The 11,476-nt window shown below is 34.4% G+C and overlaps 1 protein-coding gene across 1 annotated transcript in view; it reads left to right on the forward strand.

The window, feature by feature from the left end:
* LOC129261142 (medium-chain acyl-CoA ligase ACSF2, mitochondrial-like) overlaps positions 1-11,170 on the forward strand; it is a 28,782-nt gene extending 17,612 nt beyond the window's left edge. Inside the window, exons 10-13 of the mRNA XM_054899196.2 lie at positions 1,756-1,907; positions 2,848-2,989; positions 3,926-4,036; positions 5,808-11,170. Coding sequence (XP_054755171.2) covers positions 1,756-1,907; positions 2,848-2,989; positions 3,926-4,036; positions 5,808-5,927 — 525 coding nt within the window. The 3' untranslated portion in view covers positions 5,928-11,170. The remainder of the gene's footprint in view (positions 1-1,755; positions 1,908-2,847; positions 2,990-3,925; positions 4,037-5,807) is intronic.
* Positions 11,171-11,476: the final 306 nt, after the last annotated feature.

Consider the following 11,476-nt stretch of genomic DNA (forward strand, 5'->3'; position numbering starts at 1 on the left):
GCCGGACTATTTCACCCACCAAGAGCTAGAACCATCCTTCTGAATAAAACATTTATTTTTACCGGTACACAACTTTGGAACTCTCTTTTGGAATCCGTGCACAATAAAACGACACATTTTAGTTTCAGTAATGGGTTAAAGAAAATTCTTCTCCACAAATATAAACCGCAGATATCCAACGTCTCTACTTAAGCAGCATTCTCTTTTTATTTTTTTCTTATTTTCTATTCCCCTCTCCTCACATTTTCATCTTCTCTTTCTATTCTTAATGTGCAGATTTCTTGTTTGTTTTGTCTGTTCTGGTCTTTTGGCTTGTTATCTGTAGTGTTTGTTTTGTTTTTTGTTTCTCTGTCCTGTTTTGTCCTGTCTTGTCCTCTTCGGTACACTGTCTTTGTTTTGTTTTGTGTTTTTTTCTCTGTTAATATTCCCTCTTGTCTTGTTAAATTTATCTTACATACAATATTTGAATCGTTATCTTGTATATATATATATATTTGTATACCATGGGTATGAATATATTATCTTGATTGTATTAATTTTTGTGTATTGCATAAACATACGAAGCTTGACCCCATTAGTAGTCTTCAAATATTTTATTGAACATTGTTAATTTATATTTGTATTTGATAAATTTTAATCAGTTATTTATTTCAGGGGACTCACATAAACAAGTGAAGCTTTCAAGTGAGTTCCCTTTTTTTCATTTCTGTTATTCATATTGTGTTTTGTTCCTACTTACTTTGTCAATTTGTTTGAAATGAAGAAAAAATAAATTCAATCAATCAATCAGAGAGGGGGTGGGAAAGGAAAAGAAAAAGTGACACAGGCAAAGGAATTTTGAACACACCCAAAATGGTACAATAAAGCAATATTGACTGGCCTCGGGGCAATACGACATATATCGCCCAAACTCTATTATATCGCCCGAGTCGTAGACGAGAATGATATCAATTTAGTGAGGGCAATATATGTCCTTTCGCTCCCAGGCCAGTCCATATTGCTATTATTAACCAAATCAGACATCTAGAGCAAAAATCTTGAAAGTTTAGATATTTACAGTTTAAGAATGGGAATCTATTTTGTCATGTTGAGCAGACTGGGCTCTGAACTTTACCATTGTGACGTAATTGACATGACGCATCCCTGGCTTTGGGATGCAGTATCCAGCATTGTCTCAACTTGACGTACAGCACTGCGCGGTTCAAGGCCGCATACAAAAGCGTGTAGAACACCCGGATGTTTCCTCTCCCTTATTGCCCACTACATTTCCACGCATTTTCTCATAGACTTTCCTGAGTGGGCAATAAATGCAGTAGAGGGTACACCACCATGGTTGGTTACTGGAATGATGAGGTCAAGACCAAGCATGTCATTGATGACATTGTAATATTTTTAATAATATGATTATCATGATTATTTTACAATAACAATTATAGAATACAATATATATGTATAGCGCTCTTCACAATGACTATATCACAGCGCTTTACACATGAGCAAAATAAAATTTTGAAAGGAAAAAAAAAAAATACATACATAAATGACAAGTATATTAACTATTAAAAGAAATGTCTATAATGACCGCTGAAATGCTCCCAGAGATGATGATACAGGGGTGCAGCGGGGGAGCTGGTTCCAGAGGCGTTGCATGGTAGCAGGGAACGATCGGTCCTCTGAGGAGGTAGCAGATTTTGGTCTTGCCAACAGAGCATTATTTTATGGTGATGAAGATTATGACCTTGTGTCCTTTCTCAGATTAAGATTATTGATCCTCAGTCCGGTGAGTTGATGCCTTACAACACTCCTGGAGAACTGTGCAGTAGAGGGTACACCACCATGGTGGGTTACTGGAATGATGAAGCCAAGACGAGAGAGGTCATTGATGAGACGAGATGGTTCCATTCTGGGTGAGAAAGACTTCTAATATATACCCCTTTTCACAAGCAAAATGTTCCTTTACTCCATACTACAGGTAGGGCTAGATGGCAACTTAGCTCTACCTATGGTCTGGGGTTAAGCTTTAATAGCCTGCTTTCTCATCTTACATGTATGTTGCTTTTGCAAAGTGAGAAATCCCCACAAGTAGTAGGGGAATCTGTTGCCTTGCTAACTAGCGGAGTTAGCCACGCAATTACAGTACTAAGGCATAAAAAAAAGGAGCCTAAGAGCTCTCATGAGAACAGAAACTCAGCCAAGCAACAAGCGGCGTTCTATCCATTTCCTAGGGACAATGGACCCAGTATTGTTGTCCAATCAGAGATAAGCACCCATTAATAGCTGCCACCAGACCAGTGTTAAGAAATTTTGTGTGAGAACAGCAAGTGTTTCTTAGCTAGGGTCAGAGAGAAAATTTGGCTGTGAGGACAGAAAAAAAAATATATTGTAGGGTTAAGTATAGCATGGGGTTCATGATAGACCAAGGATAAGAAACTGCCTTCAGAAAAGGGTATTTCTGACCAATTGCAAGTCATAGTTCTTTGTCCGGTGAAAAGGGGTGACTCTTTCACTTGAATCATTTCAATTATTAAGGAGGTTTGTTGATAAGGTGCTATTTTTATGGAAGAATATGAAGTACCGGTACAGGTTTCACAAAATATATCATGGACAAATATTTTGTAGTACACTTATTATAATTAAACAAAAAGACGTTTTGAAGTAGATTTATCCATCAAAGGGAGAGTTGTTGATGTGCGACATGTCATAAATTTTCACCAATAAATGTTACAAGCTACTGAAAATCCTCGCACCTGATTGGCTTAGAGCAAATTTGTTTGTGAAATGCTTCAAGCTTCATCATGAAACGTTCCTTGATAAATTTTTTCACTGTCTTTTGCCCTCCCTAATCAGAGACTTGGCCACCATGAATGAAGAAGGATACCTGACTATCGTAGGTCGGATTAAAGATCTGGTAATCAGAGGAGGCGAGAACCTCTATCCTACAGAGATCGAGCAGTTCCTCTACAAGCATCCCAAGATTGAAGATGTTCAGGTGAGCCATGATTTAGATGATACTAAAGGCCTGCGCACACAATATGATGTGATTTCGCTCAGGTCCAAATCACAGAGTGTGCATCAACCTACAACACGCTGCAACTGCGATCCGATTTGTTGCAGAAGAATTGCAGACCTAATCTCAGACATTTGGGCCTGAATTCACAAAGGTGGTTTTCAAAACCCTCGGTTGAACCCAAGGTTTATGCAGATTTCCTGTATGTATTACGCTTATTTACCGCGTATATTAAAAAATGTCCAATGCTGATGCGCGCTTTTGTCATAGTGCGCCAAATTGACGCCTGTTGCCATGGGTAAGTACGCTATTTTATTCATTAGTCCACTGTTTGAAGAGTGGACTCATTAATTCAAAACGGTGGACTCATGAATGAAATAGCATACTTAACCATGGCAACAGGCATCAATTTGGCGCACTGTGACAAAAGCGCACATCAGCATTGGACATTTTTTAATATACGCGGTAAATAAGCGTAATTTATACAGGAAATCTGCATAAACCATGGGTTCTTCCGATGGTTTTAAAAACCACCTTTGTGAATTCTGGCCTTGATGTCTCAGATCTTCCTATGATTCTCCTGCAATGTTGATAATCTCACATTTGTCCTGGAGGATGGCGTCACAACCAATGAGCTGTGTTGCTGTAGCGCAGATGATATAGGAGGTGTCATGAAGATGCAGCGCATTGCAGAGCTGTTTCAGTATGTGCGCTGGCCTGCAATGCGATTGGCAAAACCTTTTGCAATCGGATCTACAGTGCAATGGCATTGTGTAGGTGTAAATTGGGCTTAATACTTGTTCACACGTGAAGATCATTCTACAAGGATTTATCCGGGAGATCTTGCAGTAGGAATGGTTCCCTGGGTGAAATTCAACAGAGTTCAAAACCTCTCTATTGTATCTTGTATGATTTCAGGTGATTGGCATACCAGATGAAAGGATGGGGGAAGAATTGTGTGCTTGGATCAGACTGAAAGCAGGACAGGAAGCCACGCCGGAGGAGATCAAAGACTTCTGTAAAGGAAACGTAAGCTATTCACAATTTCAGTGTCTTCTGGCGTAATCATTTTTTCAAGACTTATTTTCTTACAAAGACTCTCATTAATATAATACATACCCCCTACAAATCATTTTAAAAAAATTGAAAAATACTGAATTACACTGCTAATACATAAAGAAAATCATGCAATAAAGAGAAAGCACAAAATCATTTATTAAACATTTAATGGTTAGTCCAGATGTCTTCAAGCATTATTTGTTAATATTGTAATTTCACCTCAACCTGAGTTTCAATATAGAATATACATGTAGTAAGAACTATCAAAATAATAAAACAGTATAATGGAGTTCTATGAATTATTTTATAGTTTATGTTTCCTTGACATGGTGACCGTACTCAAAAGCCAATAAGAATCAAGGTTTCCATGGGAGATAAGATTGATAATAATAAATAATAATAGTACAGTTCTTAAATACGCATAACACCTACAGGTCTCTATGCGCGAGGAAAGCGAGAAATGTGGTTAGAATTGTAAATTTAAAAATTTGACATTGAATAATTATACATAACATCAAAGAATATTAAACATGCATTGGACCTACATGTGACTAAGTTAAACATTCTGAAAGAGGTGGGTTTTTAATTGTACTTTGAATTTCTCAAGCTGGGTAATATTTCGTAAAGTCGGTGGTAGAGAATTCCATTGTGCTGGTGCAGCTTTTTGGAAAGCCCGATCCCCATATGATTTGGTCTTGACAGTAATTTCAGAGAGAAGATTTTGTGAGCCAGAACGGAGATTACGCTTGGGTTTATTAATTTGGACAAGTTCTTGAAGATAAGCAGGGGCAATACCATGAATACATTTGAATGTTAATATGAGAAGTTTATATTTGATCCTTGATCGAATGGGTAGCCAATGAAGGTCAGATAAGATAGGGGTGATGTGTTCAAGATTGAAAGCAGGGTCATTATCATCAATGCTAAGATTTATGCAACATGACCCATGTGTGTTTGAGGGGCCCATCTTAAAAAAGATTTACGATTGATCTGATCAACCTTTAACTGTATGAAGATCCATTGATGTCATCATGTTTTCTACTAAAATCTTGCACAATGTCCTTTTAAAACAAAGAGAAGTACTATAAATTTTCAATAAATCAATGAATGTATGAATTTACAGCATATCTAGAAAATACTTTGAGCAAAAATGCATTTTAGGTTTTGATGTTGCTGGCTTTTCATAGTTGTGGTTGATCGGGTCAATCGCAACTCTTCGTAAGACGGGGCCAAGTATACATACCATTGCCATTTCTTACAGTATATTAGTCCACCCTGACAAAATACATAAGGAATAGTGAGTGTAAGTCATCATCGACTCCCTCATTGGCATACTGTTCATGATGTGTGCGTATACAGGGTTCCCAGCCCATCAGTGAAAATTATTTTACTTTTTTCAAAACCGTGTACAAAAACGTAAAAATTACCAAAGGATTGTGATTATTTGCATGGTCAGACCCCCCCCCCCCCCACTTTTGGCTCAGCCCCCCCACTTTGAAAACCGTTCCGCGGCCCCTGGTATATACCTGTTTGTTAAAACAAAGCAGAATGTTCTATTCTCATATTTCTCCTGTTGTGAATTTGATTTTGATTAATTTCTTGTGTAATATGAGTTTGATTCTTTCTTTATACAAGCATGCATAAAATTGTGCAATGAGTCATGTGTAACTATACAAACAGCTTCATGAACTTAACCCAGCAACTTTCAACTTATATTTCTAATCTGTTTTTCACACTACAGATCTCTCATTTCAAGATCCCTCGCTACATTGAGTTTGTTGACGAGTTCCCGTTGACAGTGACTGGCAAGGTTCAGAAGTTCAAGATGAGGCAGGCCATGGAAGAAAAGATGAAAAAGTAGGATGAAATCTTTTTCTTTCTTTCTTGTTCCATTTCATTGATGATTCCTAACAGTCATGTGCAGCGGGTAAGACCTTTAATAACCAAATGAAAAATTGTGAATGAAGAAGTAGTGTGAAATATTTTTGTTTCTTTTTTCTCATTTCGTTCCACCAATGAATGCCAACTCTTTTTTCCAAATTCTGATGAAAATCATATTTTTAAATCTAAAAGTATGATGAAATTTGTTTTTGTTTTGTGTTTCATTCCACCGATGAATTCCAATGGTAATGTGCATCTAGTAATAAAAAAAGATTGTTAATCAAAATGTAAGATTAAATTCTTTGTTTATGTTTTTTTTATTTCATTCCACCGATGTATCCCAAGGGGTAATGTGCAGCTATTTCTAATGAAAAAAAAATAAAATAAAATAGGACAGATTTTTTTTTCTTTTTTCCCCACCTATAAATACCAACTCTTAGAAGTAGCTGTTAAGATTTGCAGATTCTAATGAAAAACAAATTTTTAATTTAAATGTATGAGGAAATTCTTTTTTTCCTCTTTTATTATCTTTTCCACCTTTGTATCCCAGCGGTACTGTGCAGCTTCTAAGAGCTGTAATTTTTAATGAAAAAAATATAAATGAAACAGTACCAAGTAATATGTTTGTTCTTTCTTGTTTTATTCCACTGATAAATCCCGTAGATTAGGAGCAGCTGGGATGTGAATTCTTATTTTTCTCAATTTTTTGTTGTTGCAAAATTCCTTTATAAATTGTGTAATATTGGCCTTGTTTTTTTTTTCATGTGTAAGTTTAGGAAGTATTATTCCAATAAGACCAGGGGGGCGTTTCATGAAAGGACTTGTCAGACGTTTTATCCGACAAGTCCCGTTTTATCCGACAGTTACCATAGTAACAGTACCTCTCAGCCAATCAACATCAGGGAAAGATGTCAGATCTGACAACTTGTCGGATGAAAATGTTGATGAAACACTCCCCAGAGTATGATGATTCATTCTTGCATGGTGATGTAATTATTTAATTGAATTATGACATTTATTTTATTCAGTATTTTGCTCTTATTCAGAGAGTTATCGTAAAAGTGATGAGATATTACCGAAGTATGGTGATTTTATTTTTTTATGATTTTTTTTTGTTTACATTTTATGATGCATAATTGATCTTTGACCTCAAAAGACCTGGAATGATCTAGCTGTTGAGTTCAAAATAATGTGTTATTGAGTAATCGTTTGTTGTAAGAAACAACGTGAAATAGGAGTTTCGACTAATCCTTACCTGTGCACCAATACATGTATGTATTATTTTTAAACAAAGATGTATATATTTATATTTTTATGGTGCTTATATTAATGTATTAAAATACGGAGAAATCAAGTCCATTGGTCAATAAGATTTTGAAAATTATGAATTGTACAAATATGTTTTTATGATGTATTTGTCTTCTATTATTATCATTCCTTGTGATAAATTGAATCATGTATTAAAACTATTGAATGAAAGATTTGATGAAATGAGATATATCTTGATTGAGTAATAAAAAAAATGAACTTTTAAGATTATAAATGCAAAGAATGTCAGAAGTGATACTATTCCAAACAAGAAAAAAAAGGAAGATGAAGACCAATTGAGGAGACCAAAAAGTTACATGTGTGCAGATTTGCAAAAAGCTATTATACTTGCACATTACAATCTGTCCTTCATGAGAGTTTGCGAGACTGATATCGAAATTAGGACAGCGTAGATATGACCAAGATCTGGATTGCCATTTACTTTCATTTTATCCTTTAGATGTTTCAGACTTGAGACAGGTCTCATGATTTTTAAACCAAAACAAAACATCCTGTATCATGCTTAGTTTGAAAGCGAAAAATGCAGTTTAGTTCTTTTTGGCCAATCTACTGTCTGTTGCCCTCCCTCCTTTGCAACTGCATACAGTTCTTATTATGAGCTCTGGTAGGCCCATGCACCTGACCCAGATTGAGCACTAAAGAGTACCTCTTTGCCATGTCTGTCATGTATGTGGTATTGCTTTAAAGCAGTTCTCCTGTACCTTGAAAGCATAACAGACGTATTGGGGGAGGGTACCCTTTTAATTTATCTTTTTCTCTCTATACATACTGTATTTCTCTTGTCATACTATTTTACGCAGTCCTGCCCCCAGTAGGCCGTATATGTACAAGTATTATTTAGAAACATGTAGAGCATATCTGCATATTATTATCAAACATTTTCACCTTGTTATATAAAAAAAATCAATTTACATTTTATACTTTAATAGCTAAGTACTGCTAAATTTTTAGTAGTAGAGCTTATGAAAGTTACTTTATAAATACCTAACTTTTCCATAAAACGAAACAACTGTGCCATACTGTATAAGTAGTGACCATTGTGCTTTCATTAGTCTCGTTCATGAATATGCCTAAACCTACATGTATGATAAATATGTATGTCTTTAATATAACTCTCAGCCTAAATGAATCCATATAAAATCTATAATGAATTCAAATGTGCATAACAGTGTATTTTCCGAAATGGACAACTTTGACATGTAACCAAAAAATATGCAATAAACTTTACGATCGTGCATACCGTTAATACCGTTAAGGTCTGAGGCAAGCCATGTACATGTATGTACATATGGTTAGAATCAGTTGTACAAATTCATGGAAAACAAAATGATTTTTTAAACATTTACATAAAAATTAATCAAACTATATGTATGTACTTGTAAAGAAATTGGATGAAGGATAATCAAAAGGGTCGGAACTAATAGTGTAATAAATTAATGATTTTAGTTTTATACTCAGGAATGAGCAAAAGTCTCAATTTGCATCCTTCTTCATCTCAATTATAAATACGCTAATGCATTTATAGAGGCTTTGAATTGAAGAATTAATCATAGTGTAAAAATACAAAGTATTATAAGATAAATATGTATGCAAAGTGAAGATATTTGAGTAAATATATGACAGAGAAATGAGCTTTGAATTATGATGTGCCTATAATTTTGATTGTATGCCGCAGTAAATCATTGAGATTAATAACTTAATTTGTATAACTACAGAGAACTGATTATAGTTTAGCTGTACATGTAGGCCTACACATCATTTTAGTATATATTTAGATTCCATGGTGTTTGTTTTCAAAACTTTTGCTCAAAAATATTTGAAACTTTATTATAACAGCTTGGTGATCGCAAAACTCTTTTTTAATATTATATACCGGTAATAATGAAAATTGATAATAAAAACAACTATAAAAATGATTATGATAATGATGATGATGATGACAGATGATGATGATGATGATGATGACAATGATGATAAAATAATTAAGTGTGAATCACCACCGTGTCTCTTTGAATTATAGGAAAATTGAAGAAGGAATGTGTAGAAGGAAGTGATTACGTGTACATGTAGTTGTCAAACTTTATTTTGTTCCTATTGGTGAAAAAGATTTTGTCTATTATAGATTCTCTGATGATTGTGAAGTCTGTCTGTTTGGCTTATTCCAGAAGGTTATACCATAATGAGGGGAAGCAACATGGAGAGAATAACATCTGGTTATCAGCCTACATGTAGCTAGCAGCAGTTTAGATCTCTCTTTGTTCATTGATTTGGGTTGTATGGGTTGACAGTTGAGATTTTCTATCTTTGAAAGTTCGTCATGTAAATTTATTGTTTAGACTGGTCAGAAATGTGGTTGTACAAATGTATGCACTTTGTATGGTGAGCACTGTCAAATGTATTTACGATTAAATGTACTTTGACTATTAAACTTGAAACATTTTTTTGCCCTTAAAGTAAAACTCATCGTTAGTGAATTACCATTATGTGCCAAACTATGTGATAACTTAACCAAATAAAAATGTGATTATGTTGATATACATGTACAAGTGCTAAAGCAAGGATTGAACACCAAATACATCACCACAGGTATCTCAATAGATATTTTTGTTCTGTTTATTGATAACAAAAGCTTTGATTCTTTATAGCAAATTTGCTCTTAGCCAATCATGTGATATAATATCAGGACTGAGCAACCTGCCATTGAAATCAAGTTTTGTGATACAGGGTCCTTGGTTGTGTTGATGTGATGTTTATATGCCAAAGTAGTAACAGGGCCCTGTCTTACAGTGGAGTGTGACTGATCCAATCAACCAACTACTGTACATGTATGCCAAGCCAGCAACACCATCATCAAGAATGCATGTCTGAGCTGCATGGTCCTTCTTGTTTACAAAACTAATAACTACATTGTATAGTTGTATGCTTATAAACAAATAATTATTTCCATACTGGCTTTTCATAGTTGAAATTGATTTGGTCAATCACACTTCTGTGTAACATGGGGCCCCTTTAGTGACATACCGTGCAGTGTGTCTGATCAATTGTTTGATTGGGTTTGCAATAGAATCTTGATGAGGGATCTGATGTCCAGACATTTAGGCAGATAAAAACATTGCTGTACATGTAGATCTTCTCAAAAATTTGTAAATTAAATAGCAAAAAATAATTGTGAATATTGTCTGGTATAACTTTCAATTGATTAATGAAATAATGATCTTGTAAAGTTGCAGAAATTGCCATCTTGTCCGGGCATACAACCCGTCCAGATATAGAACAATCGGGTATACATGTATATTATTATCTATTATTAGTAATAATTGTAGTTTTAGTATTTTCAATGAACAAAGGTTTTTTATTTAAATGATTGTAGAATATTCACTGTAGATATATTTACAGCAGATATTTATCAATCAATTTCATTTTCGTCCAACTGAATTATTTAGGAGCTCTTGTTATTTGGGCTTGGGGTGGGAGATTAAAAGTACATTGCTAAAAAAATTTAGATTAATTTAGAACTATGTAATTTTTTTAGGCATTAAAATCATTATAGAGTTCAAACTTATCACAATGAGAGAAATAGAGTTGTGAATAAAATAAACCAATAATAAACCAAATTAAAAGGACTACAAAATGGGAAATTAAGTGATTTAAAATGATTTCAATGTATATCAAATTAAAACTAAATCAAAATTTCCTCCATAGCTTTTATCATACAACTCAAATATAAGATTACTCTTTTGTGACAGGTAAATTGATATGCTGCAAAACCTTAACAATTGTCAACTAAATTAGGCAGGTCAAGATATTGAATTTGAGACATGCCTTAAGATATTTTATCTCATGAATCTTATTGTACACATTAAAGATAATAAATTTGAATAGTAAAATGAAAAAGGTGTAAATTTTTGTAGTGCTTTATTAAACATAGTCGAATGTTTTTAAATAATCAATAAGATTATTCAAAGGGGAATATCCTTCTGTGTGTTGTGCATCATGAGCATTGAGATTGTTCCATGTACATGTATTAGCTGATGCTAGATCAGCTAGAGCTTGGTCAATCTTGGGATTCTAGCCCAATCAGCCCTCTTCGCGATTGAGCTCCAGATTCTAGAAACCTTATTTCCATCAATCAGATTTATTGATTAAGCTTGGAATATGAATTATGGCTGCTTGGTGTGCCTACTTACGGCTCCATATTTG

Source organism: Lytechinus pictus, chromosome 5 (assembly GCF_037042905.1).
Source record: "Lytechinus pictus isolate F3 Inbred chromosome 5, Lp3.0, whole genome shotgun sequence".
Lineage (NCBI taxonomy): Eukaryota > Metazoa > Echinodermata > Echinoidea > Temnopleuroida > Toxopneustidae > Lytechinus > Lytechinus pictus.